The sequence below is a fragment of the Lissotriton vulgaris genome, unplaced genomic scaffold (genome assembly GCF_964263255.1).
Source record: "Lissotriton vulgaris unplaced genomic scaffold, aLisVul1.2 SCAFFOLD_976, whole genome shotgun sequence".
NCBI classification, from domain to species: domain Eukaryota; kingdom Metazoa; phylum Chordata; class Amphibia; order Caudata; family Salamandridae; genus Lissotriton; species Lissotriton vulgaris.
In genome coordinates, this window is record NW_028250619.1 from 519,793 (window position 1) to 539,007 (window position 19,215).

The window sequence follows — 19,215 nt, forward strand, 5'->3', positions numbered from 1 at the left end:
TCATATGCGCGTAGGAATAATCTGACTTGCAAAGTATCAGAAGTAGAGAAAAGATTTATAGCACAAGTAGATGACCGATGCAGACGGCAGAAGATTCTAAAAATGTCAGGACAATGGAAAATAGATTGGACAGAAGAAGAGAAGGCACATAAAAAGAAAGGTAGCAATGGTCCAATAGCCTTGGATAGAACGCAGAAAGGAAAGTTATGTTTAGCTCGAAGCAAAACGTATTATGAGAGTGAATTTGTAGGTGAAGTTAGTTGCGAGCACTCTTTTAAACTAGAGTACTACACGAAAGATTTTATGAAAGGGATGCAAGCTATTCCGAATGTGTATTTTGTATGTGGGAGAAATGCCTATGTAAAACTGCCTGACAATTGGTATGGTTCGTGTTACTTGGCAATTGTCTTCCTCAAAATATATCATGCAAAGGATTTAGCGATCATAGAAGGAAAGGCTTCGAGGAGAACGAAAAGGGAAGTAGGGGATGCAGAAGTAGTAGGAGATGTATTTGGAGCGATGTTTCCATTGTTAGGTTTGATTCTTAACGATGTTAAGATTAGAAGGTTAGCGACAGTCGTGGATAGATTGTCTGCTAGTACTGCAAGATCATTGATGTTAATAGAAGGTGAGATGCAGTCGATTAGAGCAATGGTTTTACAGAACAGGCTTGCTTTAGATGTGATATTAGCAAAAGAAGGCGGAGTTTGTAAAGCTTTGAAAGTTCAGGAATGTTGTACTTATATTCCTGATAATTCAAAACCACTTGAGAAAGTCATACAGAACATTACACAGATTCATCAAGAAATTGAAGATTTATCAAAAGTAAATGTTTGGGAAAAAGTAGGAAATGGAGTGGGAAAGGTTGGAAGTTGGTTTGCTAATCTAGGCAAAAGTATAGTTTGGTATATTTTAAAGCCTGTATTAATAGTATTAATTTGTATAATTACATTATTAGGGTTAGTAAAATTGTATAAGTGGTATAGGTCGAACCAGTTACAAAGATCGATGAGAGACCAAGAAAGGAGACTAGCTGTTCTACAAGATCAACAGTATAAAAGTCTGAGAACACTTGAATCGATAAAAAGAGGAACTGATGTAACTAGTTCGGTATAAGAGATGTATTCAAATTGCTTTTAGTGATGACTCCTAAAAGTCATCAAAGGGGGGAACTGAGAGAGCGCAATTTGAATGCAAAGTATATCGTAGCCATATCTAGACGTATATGTCATAAACGTAGGAATGAAACGCATATCGTAATGTTAAGTTGGCGATTATAACATAAAAGCCAACGAATGTGATAACATGGTATAGGAAATGTAAATGTATTTACATGTTAAAATGCATTAGATTTAGAAGGCCCGTATACATGATGGGTAATGTAGAAATGCTTAGGAAATGTAGAACGTGCACAGTAGAATTCGTGTACGTGTGTAACTTTAAACGGAGAAACGTGGATGAATGTATAAGGAACTTACATGACGATGTAACCAAGGAGAGTGCATAAGTTATACTCTACGCAATCGTATTCTATGTAATATATATCCGATGTAAAATGTATTCAAGTATAACTAAGTCTATTTGCTAAAGTACGAGTATATAAATGTATGCCAAAGGTTATACTGTGTAGAGGGTTTCTGTAGGAATGTTGGAAGAGTTTAGGTCATTTGTGTTTGTAACCTAACTGGTCAAGAGTGCGAAGGAGCATAGTCAAATGTATGTAATTTAGTGGGCTTGTAAAAGTCGTAAATAGCTTGATGTGGACGTGAGAGCCGAGAAGTCTAGCACTTGTTAGATTTAAGGTGACAATACCGGACGGAGCTTATTGCTTGAACGTGAGGAGAGACACTTTAAATGTGGACTATGTTTTGACAAGACCATTCACAGGACCTAGCAGGGTCAAGTTAAGAGACATAGAGTTAAAGCCTTGTCTAAATTCATATGATACTCGATCTGAAAGGATCAATAAAAGTCGACGATGAGATGATGAAGATGACATCTAAGAAAAAGGTCAACTTAACGAACGACGCAAGGAGTGGACCAATGGAAGAAGCAGGAAGTTGACATCATCGGGGAAAGTCCGTGGTGGGCGTCAAGGGGCGTTCCACCCACACTGTGATTGTGTATTTTAGGGACAGCACCCCGGGGAGGAGGGCAGAACCATTAGCAACGAGCAATTGGGAGATTAGGAACAGCGAGACGAATTGCTCAGAGCAAGGGCGAAGGTAGATGCCTTGAGCAGATGCGCTGAGAGATCAGAGCGCAAGGGAGCAGTAGGCCGAGGACCCTTAGAGAGCGGATGGGTAGGCAGACAGGGTACTGCTTCTGAAACTTAAGATTTCCTTTAGAGGCTAAGAGAGTTTGAACTTCTTTGGCAGTCAAACTGCTGACACCTTTTTAGGGAAGAAACTTGCGAAGTAGGGTTGTCACGTAGCATAGAGTAGGGACAGATTAACTTGATGATATTTTTTATCTTACTGCAGATGACGCAGAAGGAACCACTTCACACCGAAGCTTAAGCGGCTGATATTGAAGCTGATTTTGTATTTTGTATACTTTGAGATTTTATCCTGAGTGGATTGTATTGCATTCAAATTAACTTTATATAAAACTCTTAAAACTTTATCAGTTGTAAGTGGTTCTTCAGAGTGGCGTCAGTTAATGGGGTTTGTCTAACCAATGCGGGGGTGGTCTTTTCCTCAATGACAGATACGAGCGGTCCAAACAGATGAATGGGATTCTTTATTAAATTTATCATAATCATAAATTGATATCAAAATCTCATTCCCCGCACCTCCCTCCGGGCTGTGTGAACGGGGCCGGTGGATGTGGTGTGTAGAATGACTTTCAAGGGGAACACCAGTTGTGTGTTCAGTTTATGGGTTCAGACCTGTCATCTGTGACGTGTTAGCTTTTGGGGGCCTTTTCTTGAACCCTCCTGTGCTTTAAGTGGTTGCGTGTCAGAGTCTTTGTACAGCACTGTTTTTGTCTTTGGTTTTTTCTGCGGTGCTTTGCTCCTCATCTTGGTTCTGATGGACACAAACCTGCCCTGTTTTTAGATTTCCAGTCGTCCTCTACTTGGGACAGGCCGGTGCACTTCATGTCCTGTTTCTGTTTCTCTCAAATCTGCGCTCCATTTGCCTGTGACTGGCACTTCCTGGCCTGGTGTCATTGTGTGGGGGCATAGAACAATGAACAATATCCCAACAGGTAATATTCAGCAGGCAGTTACATATATATGTGAAACCATTACACGAACAGAAATAAAGGAGACAATTACTCAATTGGTCTTGTGTAGTTACTCAAAATGTATTTAGAAAGGAACAATATGCAGGGTCATATTTATACAGTTGGAGAGGCACTGTATTAGACAAATCATATGATAGCCGAAATTATACTTGGTGCTCAAAAGGTGTACAAGTGAACAGTAGCGACGCAAGTGTTGAGAAGAACAGCGTGAACATCTCAATGTGAGCATAAGTGGAGATATCATACAGTGGGTGGATGGGTGAAGGGAACAAATCAAGTGACTTAGGTGTTCAAGTTACGATTAAGCAACAGCCACAGTAGAGAATACACCAATTAATATGCTGTAGAGTCAACGGTGTTTCGATCCTCGATTGTTTGGGATCGTCATCAGGACATGGTTGTCTTTAGTAGTAGTGCTGAGTAATGGTGAAAGGAGGATGTGCGGCATTGGGTCCCTGGAGAGAGGCAAGCGAGCAAGGCATCTTGCTGATCAATTTTGCGTGGATCTTGGGTGAGGATTTGCGAAGTGGGGGTGAGTCTTCCTGGCCAGATTTGATTCGGGCAGATGCGAGCGCCGAGATCAGGCTTCAGGTTCGTCTGGGTGATCGTGTTGATCGTGCGTGTAATAGGACCTGCGTTAATCGAGGTCCCTGTCATAGTGAATCCAGTTGATGCTTGCTGCAGCGAGGCGGGACGCAAGCTCACCACTACTACTAAAGACAACCATGTCCTGATGACGATCCCAAACAATCGAACTAAAAGAAAACTGCACAGTCTCCAAGCACATCCCTCGAGACCAAAGTGCTCACCGCATCCGTGAATCACCGAATAGTTGACTCCATCCAACTCTAGATTCCTGAACACCGAAGAAGGCACGTCCTGCTTCCTGCCGGCAGACCGCTCTCTTCCTCAGCGAGAGTGACTACAACTTCATAACCGGAATTACGTGCATTGGCCGATGCGCGACCTCGCCTCAAGTACTTCCTCCCCTCAAGGCATCATGGGAGATGTAGTTTGAGTACTTGTGAGGCAGGTGCCGCTACGGCCAATCCTGACAATTTCCTTGGTTCCGTCTCCTCCAAACAGTCCTGCCTTTGAGGCACTTGGTCTCAATGCATGATGGATGGATGGATGTAAACAGATTAACAAACGAAGACCCAGTTAATCACCTATCCCTGAATTGATGTGCATAGCACGGCATAGCTCTGCCGTCTGTGGTCTTTTGAGGTAAACTTGGCTCTCTGTGGTAAGAAATAAATATTAATTGTGTCTGCACCAGCCAAGACCTCAGTCAGCTGAAAGAGTGACGTTTGTCCTATCATTCACGAATCAATCCTCACGAATACCTCTGTCTGCTGTCTGTGGCAAGGGAGGGGTAGCTCTGGTGTTTGGAACAAGAGAGGAATGGCTCTGCTAGGAGGCAAGTGAGGGGTGACTGCTGAGTGATAGCTTTGCTGCCAGTGGCAAACTAAGCACATGCTTTGTTAGCTGCGCTGCTTGATCGATGTCAGCTAAGCAAGGGATAGCTCTGCTGTCTGTCATGAAGGAGGCCCAGTACTGCTGTCTCTGGCATGTGGGGAGTAGCTCTGCTGCCCACTTCTGCTCTCGTCCAAACAAAATGTCCCTAACGAACTGAAAGGAACAGCATTTCATATATATATATTTTTACAATATTCGTTTTTTCAGGCTTTTGTTTAGGAATTTGAAAACGTTCACATATAAATGTACATTAAATTAAACGTTTCTAGGCATTCTCTATTGGCCCCACCCTGAAGAGTAACGGCGACTCCTTTGTGGTCATTTGTATCGGCCATTACTCTTCAGTGATAGCTCTTCTTCAGGAAATATGGATGGACTTATAATTGGGCACAAGGGAAGCAGAAGCAGTAGCAGTAGCAGCTCAGGAGAGTGTGTTTTGTCAGGTGCAACTGCTTGGGCGTCGGAGTACCCTAACCCTAGAATTGTAGAAGCTTCTTGAGTGTTGTCGGATACCAGTATACTGTTCCGAGGGGAACGTATCCCTTGCCGAGTGTAGGTACCCTGAGAAGCCGGTGCTTGTGAGATCAGTCGCCCTCACTCACCCGAGGGTGTCATGCTTCATTGTAGGGCAGTCCTCCTTGGGCCGGCGCAGCAGTTTCTTAGGGGCATCGCGAGAGGGCTCTTTGTCGGAGATCTTTTAATAAATACGCCAGTTGAGCACCGTAGGACAAGGAATGGTGTGTCCTACAATTTTTTAATGCAAGGACTGGACTGGGGGAGGTTGTAGTAGGCGCTTTCCAGTGGGGAAAAGTCTTGCTCTGGTTGGCGTCCTCACATCTAGATAGATTGATTTGACCTAAAACTCAGGAGGGTTATCAAAAACCGAGCGCTCGATTAATACAGTCCTTGCCAATGGTTGGCGGTAAGATGTCGGCCGGCAACTTATCATCCTCGCACGGAGTGGGGCTTCGACTTATAGCGCTCCCCACTCTACCAGGATTACATCACATCATATACTGTTGGTCCTGACGAAATGCCACTGGATCTCTCCACAACTACCTTAGTATGAAACATGTTGACCTATAACTTAGACCAGAGCTTACTAACGGGTATGTAGATAACCGATTCACACTCTCACTCGCAGAGACAGAGGTCATTATGTCTTACGTTTCTCTGCCTTCTTTTTAATCTCAACATCAACTCTGGGTACCGCATGAAATATTTGGTGGCTTCTGGTTGACAGTTCATTTTTTCCCACATTCACCAATCTTTTCAGATTGCAGGTCACACCATTCCTTGTCTTGCGGTGCTCAGCCAACGTCTTTATTAAAAGATCTCCGACAAAGGGCCCTTTTGGGGGGTCGCCGGGCACAGCCGCGCTGGCCCGAGGAGCACCGCCCTATGATGAAGCATGACACCCTCGGGTGAGTGAGGGACACTGTTCCCACAAGCACCGGCTCCTCAGGGTCCCTGCACTCAGCGAGGGATAGTGTCTCTGGGGCTGACTCCCCTCGGAGCAGCATCCTGTGGTTTGACTCCTCAGGACCTGAAGCCCTTGATTAGTAAAGAGAAGTTGTTGTAAGAAACATCAATGCACCTTCCCTGCCTCTGAAGGCCTCCTTATGTTTCTGTGTTTCTCTTCCCATCCAGGACTCACCTGGAGGCGGCGGGGCACACCTGTGTCCTGAAGGATGCCGCGAGGGTCCTGTGCCCATCGGAAGTGGCAGGCCTCGTCGCTGAGGGCCAGTTCGATGCCGGGCTCGTGATTCACCTCTACAAAGCAGGACGCCTTCTGCTGGGTAAGCAGCCTTATCTTTACAAGTACGACCTCTTTCCAAGGGGTGGGGGGAGGGAGCTGAGGAGAAGAGAGCCCTGGACCCTAAGGAGAGAAGGATAGGGGTGGGAATAGCAACCACCCTTATAGTGTCCCCAAGCCTCGCCCTGCTGGCTCATGTTCATGGCTGGCACGTGGTTCTCTGTTGTAGACCACCCCACCGTGGCTGCTTGGAGGCCACAAGATGGGTCTTTAGGGCTTTCTGGAAGGAGAATTGTATGAAGATTGAATGTATTTCGAATATGCCATCTTTAAGAGACTTCACGTAGACTTACTGAAGCGGAGCACACCGGAAGGGAACACGTCCTGTCCAGATATTGAAATATAAGTAATGTTTTAGGAAATTAAATTGAACTGTTCTATCAGTCACGACGGATCTCTCTGCCGGGTTTCTTTTTTCTGTGTGTTTAATCACATTCCACTGTTAGAAATGATCTCTTAAAACCACTGATAGGACGTGTTATGTTATGTTATGTTATGTTAGGGGAGTTCTTTTAGAGCGCACTGACACCGTGAGTTTCCTGGCGCTGATTGGGATTTCAGTGAGATAGCAGATAAAGATTAGCCAGATTGGGGAAAAAGCCAAGTTTTGAGAGATTTGCGAAAAAGAGTGAGTGAGTTAGCAGATTTGAGAGAGAGGGGAAAAGAGTTCCAAAGTGTAGGAGCAAGGTGTGAGAAACTCCGACCTCCAACCCTCGCGAGTTTGAAGGAGGGGGTGACAAGGAGATGAAGATGGGAAGATCTAAGATTGCGAGAGGGGCAGTATGGAGTGATGAGGGATTTCAGGAACCTAGGGGAGGGGCCGGTCAGGGATTTGAATACTATACAGCCGATCTTAAAGGCTGCCCTGAGATTGACCGGGAGCCAGTGCAGTTTGGCAAGGAGAGGCTTGGCCGACTGCCATTTTGGAGTCCTGAAGACCAGTCGTGCTGCTTGGTTCTGAGCGATCTGCAGCCTATAGAGCAAGGTTTTGGGCAGACCGTGATATAAGGAATTTGAGAAGTCCAAGCGGGAAAGGACCAAGGCCAGGGTGACTTGGAGCAGAACTTCGGGGGACAGGAGATAAGCGACCTTCCTGATCCTGCGAAGCTGGTGCATACAGGAGGAGACCACCGCCCCCACCTGGGCTTTGAGTGAGAGTTCGGAGTCGATAATGACTCCCAGACTCTTTACGGATGCCACAGGGGCAGGGGGGGGGGCCAAGCCCTGTGGGCCAGAAGTGAGGACCCCAATGGATGGAGCTCTTGCCTGGAAGAAGGAGCTCCGTCTTTCAAGGGTTCAATTTGAGCTGGTTTTGACTCATCCAGAGGAGAATGTGAGACATGACAGCATGAAAGTTAGAGACAGCGGAGGGGGTAGAGAGAGGGAAGATGAGTTGTAGGTCGTCAGCGTAGTTGAAGACGGTGACGTCCCACTGCCTCAGAGAAAGAAGGAGGGGGCGAAGATAAAGATTGAAAAGAAGGGGGGACAGAGAAGAGCCTTGAGGGACACCGCAGGTGGAAGGTACTTTGGGTCCACGGAAGGTACCCAGACTGACCGACTGAGACCTGCCGGACAGAAAGGAGTGGACCCAGGCCAACGCCGGGCCCTGGAGGCCAGCTTGTTCGACACGGCGGATGAGAATGTTGTGATCCACCGTGTCGAACGCGGCCGACAGATCTAACAATACCAGGGCCTGGGGGGTGCCCTTGTCAGCATTGCCTCTCAGAGTGTCGAGCACGGCCAAGATGACTGCCTCCGTGGAGTGGCCGGGCCTGAAGCCGGCCTGATTGGCCTCCAGGAAGTTCGAGCTTTCGACAAACTGTGAGAGGCTGGCAGTGACATGGGCTTCCAGAATTTTGGAGAGGTAGGGGAGAAGGGAGATGGGTCGGTAGTTAGCTGGGACCGAAGGATCAGCCCCAGGCTTCTTCAAAAGGGGCACAAGAACGGCCTCCTTGAGAGAGCCAGGCACCGTACCCGAGGAAAGAGAGGAATTCAGCAAAGGAAGGATACATTCGGGGAGGGACAAGCAGATGTTTCGTAAGATGGAAGGGGGACAGCAATCATCCGGGGAACCGGACTTGACCCGGGTGGCTAGTTTCGCTAGGGTGGCGGAGTCAAGGATGGGAAAGTGTGAGAATGAGGAAGTATTGTGAGGGACGGGAGTGGTATCAGCGTCAGGAAGAGAGGCAGTGATGGAATCCTTAATCATAATGATTTTATCCACGAAGAAAGAGCTGAGGGCGTTACAGGATTCCTGAGTGGGGGCCTGGGTGGGAAGAGTCCTGGTGTCAGTGGTAAGTTCCCCAATAACTTTAAAAATCTCCTTTGATTTAATAGGTGCGGAGAAGATTCTGTCAGTGATGTGTGCAGATTTGGCCGCGATAATAGCTTTCTTGTATTTATTACGCGCGGCCAGGTAGATATCCCTACTCGTGGCACAATAGTCTCTTCTCCACCTGCGCTCGAGTTGGCGAAGTTCAAGATGTTGCTGTTTTAAGCTAGAATTGTACCACTTGTGGGACTGACTATGCCGGGACCGAGGGAATTTAGTTAGAGGGGCCAGGACATCACTGGCTGATACCAGCCAGTGGGAAATGTCATTGGCCAGCTTGCCAGTGCTGAGGTCAGGCGTGAGGGGAGGACGCGATTTTGAAAGGAGGTCAAGAAAGCCCTGGGTGTCTACAGCCTTCCATTTTCGCGCCAAGCCGCCCTCTGAGGGAGGAACCCTGATATGGCCAGTGATGGTGAGGGTGGCCTCGACCAAGAAATGGTCGGACCAGATGCAGGGAGTGATCACCGGGTGAGTGAGTTTGATCCCGTGGGTCCAGATGTGATCGAGAATGTGACCTCCGGTATGTGTGGGGGTATGTATATGTTGTTTTAGGTTGAGGGACGATAAGGCCTCGAAGAGCTCGGTGGCCTGGGGGCCAGCATCCTTATGCTGGAACCAATAATTAAAGTCCCCGAAGATGGCCACACGGGTGGAAGAAGTGGTGAGGTTGTCCAGCTGTTCAGCAAAGGAGGAGGGAAAGAGAGGCATGGAGTGGGGAGGACGATATAACACCACGAGCGTGATAGCACCCTCGTTCGTGCCCAAGTTGATCACAAGATTATCGACTGCTGGGAGAGTAAGCGAGGAGGTGGAAATGAGTTGTAAATTTTTCCGGATTACTGCTGCCACGCCCCCTCCATGACGGTCGCCTGGTCGATTAGCGTTCAGCATGTAGTAATCAGAGGGCAGTGCCGCCAGAATGTCCGGAAGTGAGTCCTCCGATAACCATGTCTCCGAGAGTAGGAGTATATCGGGGTTCTCGGCAGTCAGTAAGAGGAAGATATCAGTCTGATGCCTGATAAGGGAACGGGTATTAAGATAGGATATGCGGATGTGTGGCTCGGGAATAGCTGGTATGTCTGGCCCCAATAGAGGGGGGGAGCTTCCCTCAATTCCCAAAGAGGAGATGCGGCCCAGATGGTAGGGTGGAGGGGGCAGGAGGGGGACTGCAGTGCTTTAAGTGCCACGTGTAATCAAATACAGACAATTTGCACCTTTTCTGCATACTCATAATGTGCTTAGATGTTTATCCTCTTTATTTTCGAATGTTTTATTGGGGAAAACAGTCATGCTAGTTCTTTTATGTAAAAGGTTTCCCAATAGTGTTTACAAGTGAGTTAAACCGCGAAGGATGCTTGCAGTTAAGAATCAGGAGATTGCAGCGTGGCAGTGGCTGAGGAGCCTTAACATTGAGTGACAGGAGTCAGAATGTCTGTAGTGATGGGCAGAGCAGTGAGACTGAGGTCAGTGGTCCTGTATATCCGTCACCCATCACATCCTATGTACTGTGGGGCACTTGCAGTGCATCTGGGTGTTTATTTGGGTTTAGCAAGGTGTGATGTATTTGCAGTGTGTCTGACGTCTACAAGGGTTTTGCGGCGACCGGGTCCTGTACATTACAGCTCACAGGATGTGAACCTATGGGTTAGGGGAGACTCCCTTATTTCCTATAGATTGCAGTGCACATACTCTACAGCTTACATCAGACTAAGTGGCAGTACACATACACCACGACGTGTTGGAAGTGCACCCAGGCTTCTGATAGGACCCCTCAGACTGTAGTGCACATGCAGAGTGCAGCGGGCGCGTACCAGGGCACCATATGGGCCCTATTCACAGCGACACGTAGGGAGTGCCTGTGAGACTCATGCTGGGGTCTCACTCCACCCCTTGGACTGTGGTGTACGTGCTTTGCCGCCAACACTCAGCAAAGGGCACGACAGGTGCTCCGGAACCGGGTGCGCAAGAATCACGGCTGATGCTCTGAAGAGCACGTGACAGGTGCTAGAGAACCTGGTGCGAAAGAATCACGGCTGATGCTCTGAAGAGCCTCTGACAGGTGCTAGAGATCCTGGTGCGCAAGAATCACGGCTGATGCTCTGAAGAGCACGTGACAGGTGCTCCAGAACGTGGTGGCATGAATCACGGCCGATGCTCTGAAGAGCGCCTGGCAGGTCCTCCAGAACCTGGTGCGCAAGAATCACGGCCGATGCTCTGAAGAGCGCCTGGCAGGTACTCCAGAATCTGGTGCGCAAGAATCACGGCCGATGCTCTGAAGAGCGCCTGGCAGGTCCTCCAGAACCTGGTGCGCAAGAATCACGACCCATGCTCTGAAGAGCGCTCGGCAGGTCCTCCAGAGCCTGGTGCGCAAGAATCAAAGCTGATGCTCTGAAGAGCCTGTGACAGGTCCTCCAGAACCTGGTGCGCAAGAATCACGGCTGATGTTCTGAAGAGCACGTGACAGGTGCTGCAGAACCTGGTGCGCAAGAGTCGGGGGCGATGCTCTGAAGAGCACGTGACAGGTGCTCCGGAACCTGGTGCGCAAGAATCATGGCTGATGCTCTGAAGAGCCTGTGACAGGTGCTAGAGAACCTGGTGCTCAAGAATCACGGCCGATGCTCTGAAGAGCGCCTGGCAAGTCCTCCAGAACCTGGTGCACAAGAATCAAAGCTGATGTTCTGAAGAGCATGAGACAGGTGCTCCAGAACCTGGTGCGCAAGAATCACGGCCGATGCTCTGAAGAGCGCCTGGCAGGTCCTCCAGAACCTGGTGCGCAAGAATCACGACCCATGCTCTGAAGAGCGCTCGGCAGGTCCTCCAGAGCCTGGTGCGCAAGAATCAAAGCTGATGCTCTGAAGAGCCTGTGACAGGTCCTCCAGAACCTGGTGCGCAAGAATCACGGCCGATGCTCTGAAGAGCCTGTGACAGGTCCTCCAGAACCTGGTGCGCAAGAATCACGGCTGATGTTCTGAAGAGCACGTGACAGGTGCTCCAGACCTGGTGCACAAGAATCATCGCCGATGCTCTGAAGAACACGTGACAGGTGCTGCAGATCCTGGTGCGCAAGAATCATGGCCGATGCCCTGAAGAGCACGTGACAGGTGTTCCAGAACCTGGTGCGCAAGAATCATGGCCGATGCTCTGAAGAGCACGTGACAGTAGCTCCAGAACCGAGTGCGCAAGAATCACGGTCGATGCTCTGAAGAGCACGTGACAGGTGCTGCAGAACCTGGTGCGCAAGAATCATGGCCGATGCTATGAAGAGCACGTGACAGGTGCTCCAAAACCAGGTGCGTAAGAATCATGGCCGATACTCTGAAGAACGTGTGGCAGGTCCTCCAGAACCTGGTGCACAAGAATAACAGCCGATGCTCTGAAGAGCACGTGACAGGTCCTCCAGAACCTGGTGCGCAAGAATCACGGCCGATGCTCTGAAGAGCCTGTGACAGGTCCTCCACAACCTGGTGCGCAAGAATCACGGCTGATGTTCTGAAGAGCACTTGACAGGTCCTCCAGAACCTGCTGCACAAGAATCACGGCCGATGCTCTGAAGAGCGCCTGGCAGGTCCTCTAGAACCTGGTGCGCAAGAATCACAGCTGATGCTCTGAAGAGCACGTGACAGGTAATCCAGAACCTGGTGCGCAAGAATCACAGCCGATGCTCTGAAGAGCCTGTGACAGGTCCTCCAGAACCTGGTGCGCAAGAATCATGGCTGATGCTCTGAAGAGCATGCGACAGGTGCTGCAGACCTGGTGCGCAAGAATCATGGCTGATGCTCTGAAGAGCACTTGACAGGTGCTCCAGAACCTGGTGCGCAAGAATCACGGCTGATGCTCTGAAGAGCGCCTGGCAGGTCCTCGAGAACCTGGTGCGCAAGAATCACAGCTGATGTTCTAAAGAGCACGTGACAGGTGCTCCAGAACCTGGTGCGCAAGAATCACGGCAGATGCTCTGAAGAGCGCCTGGCAGGTCCTCCAGAACATGGTGCGCAAGAATCACAGCCGATGCTCTGAAGATCGCTCGGCAGGTCCTCCAGAGCCTGGTGCGCAAGAATCACAGCCGATGCTCTGAAGAGCATGTGACAGGCGCTGCAGATCCTGGTGCGCAAGAATCACGGCCGATACTCTGAAGAGCACGTGACATGTGCTCCAGAACCTGGTTCGCAGGAATCACAGCCGATGCTCTGAAGAGCTTGAGACAGGTCCTCCAGAACCTGGTGCGCAAGAATCACAGCCGATGCTCGAAGAGCCTGTGACAGGTCCTCCAGAACCTGGTGCGCAAGAATCACAGCTGATGTTCTGAAGAGCACGTGACAGGTGCTCCAGAACCTGGTGCGCAAGAATCACAGCTGATGCTCTGAAGAACACGTGACAGGCACTCCAGAACCTGGTGTGCAAGAATCACGACCGATGTTCTGAAGAGGACGTGACAGGTGCTCCAGAACGTGGTGCGCATGAATCACGGCCGATGCTCTGAAGAGTGTGTGAAAGGTCCTCCAGAACCTAGTTCGCAAGAATCACGGCCGATACTCTGAAGAGCACGTGACAGGTGCTCCAGAACCTGGTTCGCAAGAATGACAGCCGATGTTCTGAAGAGCATGTGACAGGTGCTCCAGAACCTGGTGCGCAAGAATCACGGCCGATGCTCTGAAGAGCACGTGGCAGGTGCTCCAGAACCTGGTTCGCAAGAATCACAGCCATTGCTCTGAAGAGCACTTGACAGGTCCTCCAGAACCTGGTGCGCAAGAATCACGGCCGATGCTCTGAAGAGCCTGTGACAGGTCCTCCAGAACCTGGTATGCAAGAATCATGGCTGATGTTCTGAAGAGCACGTGACAGGTGCTCCAGAACCTGGTGCGCATGAATTATGGCCGATGCTCCGAAGAGCACGTGACAGGTGCTCCAGACCTGGTGCACAAGAATCGTGGCCGATGCTCTGAAGAGCAGGTGACAGGTGCTGCAGATCCTGGTGTGCAAGAATCACGGCCGATGCTCTGAAGAGCATGTGACATGTGCTCCAGAACCTAGTTCGCAAGAATCACAGCCGATGCTCTGAAGAGCTCGAGACAGGTCCTCCAGAACCTGGCGCGTAAGAATCACAGCCGATGCTCGAAGAGCCTGTGACAGGTCCTCAGGAACCTGGTGCGCAAGAATCACAGCTGATGTTCTGAAGAGCACGTGACAGGTGCTCCAGAACCTGGTGGGCAAGAATTACGGCTGATGGTCTGAAGAGCCTGTGACAGGTGCTAGAGAACCTGGTGCGCAAGAATCACGGACGATGCTCTGAAGAGCTCCTGGCAGGTCCTCCAGAACCTGGTGCGCAAGAATCAAAGCTGATGTTCTGAAGAGCATGTGACAGGTGCTCCAGAACCTGGTGCGCAAGAATAACGGCTGATGCTCTGAAGAGCGCCTGGCAAGTCCTCCAGAACCTGGTGCGCAAGAATCACGACCCATGCTCTGAAGAGCGCTCGACAGGTCCTCCAGAGCCTGGTGCGCAAGAATCACAGCCGATGCTCTGAAGAGCCTGTGACAGGTCCTCCAGAACCTGGTGCGCAAGAATCACGGCCGATGCTCGGAAGAGCCTGTGGCTGGTCCTCCAGAACCTGGTGCGCAAGAATCACGGCTTATGTTCTGAAGAACACGTGACAGGTGCTCCAGACCTGGTGCACAAGAATCCTCGCCGATGCTCTGAAGAGCACGTGACAGGTGCTGCAGATCCTGGTGCGCAAGAATCATGGCCGATGCTCTGAAGAGCACGTGACGGGTGCTCCAGAACCTGGTGCGCAAGAATCATGGCCGATGCTCTGAAGAGCACGTGACAGGTGCTCCAGAACCGGGTGCGCAAGAATCACGGCTGATGTTCTGAAGAGCACTTGACAGGTCCTCCAGAACCTGGTACGCAAGAATCACGGCCGATGCTCTGAAGAGCGCCTGGCAGGTCCTCTAGAACCTGATGCGCAAGAATCACAGCCGATGCTCTGAAGAGCACGTGACAGGTAATCCAGAACCTGGTGCGCAAGAATCACGGACGATGCTCTGAAGAGCCTGTGACAGGTCCTCCAGAACCTGGTGCGCAAGACTCCCGGCTGATGTTCTGAAGAGCACGTGACAGGTGCTCCAGACCTGGTGCACAAGAATCATGGCCGATGCTCTGAAGAGCACGCAACAGGTGCTGCAGATCTTGGTGCTAAAGACTCACGGCTGATGTTCTGAAGAGCACGTGACAGGTGCTCCAGACCTGGTGCACAAGAATCATGGCCGATGCTCTGAAGAGCACGCAACAGGTGCTGCAGATCTTGGTGCGCAGGAATCTCGGCCGATGCTCTGAAGAGCACATGACAGGTGCTCCAGAACCTGGTTCGCAAGAATCACAATACACTAACTAGTACCTAGGAGTCAAACATCAAATGAGTCATTCACCATGGACAACAAAACTAATACCATACAGATAACACCAGTGGGAACACACCATCCAGACCTTAGTGTGATAATAGCCGAGTGAAGACTCAAGGGCGTATGGAAAAATTCCCATCAGAAGCCACACTGTACTGCCCTCTTTTGCATCATTTGGGTTTTCCTAGCCCAGGAGACAAAACAAAACGGCCGGTCAGATGTTACCGTGACCGATTGTAAATGAGAAGAATGTTGGAGGGAAGTATTATATGAATTTACAAGTGTTTATATGGCAACTGAAAAATGCAGTGTAAGGTGAGAAAAGTGAATAGTGAAGGGTAGTAAAATTAGATGAACTGGGTAGAAGCAAGTAATTTATTAGTATCTCCCAGTCCCCCAAAGCTAAAAGACAAGTGCAAATGCGGATTTGAAATAATATCCGCAGTCAGTAGTCGTCAACATGTTTCTGCATATATAGAAAAAAGGTTTCATGCTTTCTTCAGGACCCGTTGTTTATAGACTACTGCTTTTCGTGAAAAATTGATAAAAGATATCACCTGAAGTATCCATGTCATGTGCTCAACCACGTACCATTTGTGGTGGTTGAGGCGCTTCACCCCACCTGGCTACAGCTCAGGTATAAGGAGCACCGCTCTCTCCGTCGGTGTCTCCCGGCAGTCGTCCGAACTGTCTGGGCCCAGTTCGGACGACTGCCGGGAGACAACTTGCCCTTGGACCCTCATTTGAAATTGTTTTGTCCATCGCAAGAATCACAGCCGGTGCTCTGAAGAGCACTTGACAGGTCCTCCAGAACCTGGTGCGCAAGAATCACGGCCGATGCTCTGAAGAGCACGTAACAGGTGCTCCAGGACCTGGTGCGCCAGAATCACGGCTGATGCTCTGAAGAGCATGTGACAGGTGCTGCAGACCTGGTGTGCAAGAATCATGGCCGATGCTCTGAAGAGCATGTGACAGGTGCTCCAGAACTTGGTGCGCAAGAATCACGGCTGATGCTCTGAAGAGCACCTGGCAGGTCCTCGAGAACCTGGTGCGCAAGAATCATGGCTGTTGTTCTGAAGAGCACGTGACAGGTAATCCAGAACCTGGTGCGCAAGAATCACGGCCGATGCTCTGAAGAGCCTGTGACAGGTCCTCCAGAAACTGGTGCGCAAGAATTACAGCTGATGCTCTAAAGAGCGCGTGACAGGTGCTCCAGAACCTGGTGCGTCAGAATCACGGCCGATGCTCTGAAGAGCGCGTGACAGGTGCTCCAGAACCTGGTGATCAAGAATCACAGCCGATGCGCTGAAGAGCACGGGACAGGTGCTCCAGAACCTGGTGCGCGAGAATCACGGCCGATGCTCTGAAGAGCATGTGACAGGTGCTCCAGAACCTGTTGCGCAAAAATCACAACCTATGCTCTGAAGAGCACGTGACAGGTGCTCCAGAACCTGGTGCGCAAGAATCACGACCGATGCTCTGAAGAGCACGTGACAGGTCCTCCAGAACCTGGTGCGCAAGAATCACGGCGGATGTTCTGAAGAGCACGTGACAGGTGCTCCAGAATCTGGTCCTCCAGAATCACGCCTGATGCTCTGAAGAACACGTGACAGGTGCTCCAGAACCTGGTGGGCAAGAATCATGGCCGATGCTCTGAAGAGCATGTGTCAGGTCCTCCAGAAACTGGTGCTTAACAGGTTGCAAAACAGTCATATGTGGCAATTGGGGTCACTATTAAAAAGTGAACGCCCCTTCCTAATGACGGGTGCTTTAAATGTGGGGCCCTGGGCAATTGCCCACTTTGCACAAGTCTTAAAACGTCTCTGCCCCTGGACGTCATCTTTGCAGTTCTGTCGTCCTGCCTGAGGAAGCTGGAATAGCGCGTCTCTCTGTACCCCTGGACTCGCCTTCTGTAGGGCTGTGGGACTGGACTCACCTTCTGTGCCCCTGGACTCACCCTCTGTGCCCCTGGACTCTCCCTCTGTGCCCCTGGACTCACCCTCTGTGCCCCTGGACTCACGCTCGGGGAATATCCTTTACGACGCGGATGTTACTCCGTAGTGCTTTTACGACGCGTCCGTTACAACGCAAGTCGTAACCACAACTTGCGCTGGAGGGCGCTAGAGGATTAAGAATAGTATATTTACTATCCCAACACCTTCCCTAGTGTCCACGGGGACTGGTGTTAGAATAGTAAATTATATTATTCTCAATCCGTGCCCCCAACGCAAGTCGTGGTAACGACTTGCGTTGTAAGGGACGCGTTGTAAAAGCATGTGTCGTACCGTCATATATCCCTCACCCTCTGTGCCCCTGGTCTCACCCTCTGTGCCCCTGGTCTCACCCTCTGTGCCCCTGGACTCACCCTCTGTGCCCCTGGACTCACCCTCTTTGCCCCTGGACTCGCCCTCTTTGCCCCTGGACTCGCCCTCTGTAGGGCTGTGGGACTGGACTCACCCTCTGTAGTGCTGGACTCGCCCTCTGTGCCCCTGGACTCTCTCTCTGTGCCCCTGGACTCTCTCTCTGTGCCCCTGGACTCGCCCTCTGTAGGGATGTGGGACTGGACTCTCCTCGGAGGGTACTAAGTAATGTGAATCCTACTCAAACCCATGCATGTTGTTATAAAGACACCCTGTGCCGCTGGTGCGTGGTGTCACAGCTGCTGACCCGTGTGCCTGAAGATTGCGGGGCCTAGTAATATGCTGGGGTGCGCGTGCCGCAGTCAGCTCTTATCAGTTTTACTGGTTACAGCGGATAATAGAGCACTCCCTTCTCTTCAGTGCCTGGACGGCCAGGAAAGAGTTAAACATCTGGATAACAGTGTGTGGTCTTCACAAAGGGCAGCGTGTTGGCCGCTGTGAGTCCTTTGCCCTGCGCTGGGTGTGAGACCCTTGTTATTCCCAAGGGTCTAACTCCCCCTCCGCATCGGAGGACCCTTTGCTGAGACCTTTCTGTGGTGTCTGCCGATAGCCGCGTCACTGCCTCGCACCGCCCCGTGTTTCATCTGCGAGCGTAGTTTATGTGCAGCCGGGTTTTCCAGGTATTAAAAGTCTGCTCTGTGTTCGCTTTATCGTCCTGCAGATATTAAAAGCGATCCCTCTCACGGCTGCTCGCTGTCTGCGTTATTACCAGGGCGCACAGCGCTGCGAAGCCCTGTGACACGGCAGGTAGGCGCACAGGTCCCCGCGCATGAACTCTTAGCATTGGGCCTCGTGTGAGTCACAGCACTGACTATCACTCCCGCCGTGATGTATATTATAAACTTTATTAAAGATCTCAGTCTCTGGCAGCGCATGCGCTTCTCTGACTTAGTGAGCAGAGGTTGAAAGGAGTACCACTGCCTCTTGCTACAGCTTTGAAGCCCCTTTCAAAGACCCACAGGGAACTTTCAAAAGGGCTTCCTTCCAGCCTCACGTTTACACTTTGCAGTAACTTGTGGAAAGCCGTGTCTCGTCTTTTTAATCTTAGTAACAATGAATACCCAAAGAATACGAATTCAAAACCTCACTTCTGACTTACACCAGGGCCGGACTGGGAACCAAAACTGGCCCTGGCAAAGTGCTCGTCCGGCCCCCCTGGGAGTGGCCGAGCTGTTTGCCAGGGCCGGTTTCGGCCGAGCTTTGCTGCGAAAATGGCCCTGTAACAAAATCGGCCACCAGGGGCCCAAAATTGTCCCGCACCCTAGCGGCCCACCGGGGAAACGCCCAGTGCCCGCTATGGCCAGTCCGGCCCTGACTTATACCCCGTCAGCTGGGGTGTCCCCCAAGGATCTGTACTTTCACCCCAACTCTTCAACATCTACATGGAACCCCCACCAACATACTAAAAAAAGCCAATATCCCCTTCCACCTATATGCAGACGACATTCAGATCTATCTCGAAACCTCCTCCATTGCCGACATCCAGAGACTCAACGACACTCTTAAGAGAAGTCCAACACTGGCTA

The 19,215-nt window shown here is 50.4% G+C and overlaps 1 protein-coding gene across 1 annotated transcript in view; it reads left to right on the forward strand.

Moving 5' to 3' along the window:
- LOC147663182 (glycosyltransferase 1 domain-containing protein 1-like) overlaps positions 1-19,215 on the forward strand; it is a gene marked incomplete at its 3' end in the record, with an annotated part of 305,663 nt that overhangs the window by 50,388 nt on the left and 236,060 nt on the right. The window contains exon 2 of the mRNA XM_086950611.1: positions 6,379-6,527. Coding sequence (XP_086806737.1) covers positions 6,379-6,527 — 149 coding nt within the window. The remainder of the gene's footprint in view (positions 1-6,378; positions 6,528-19,215) is intronic.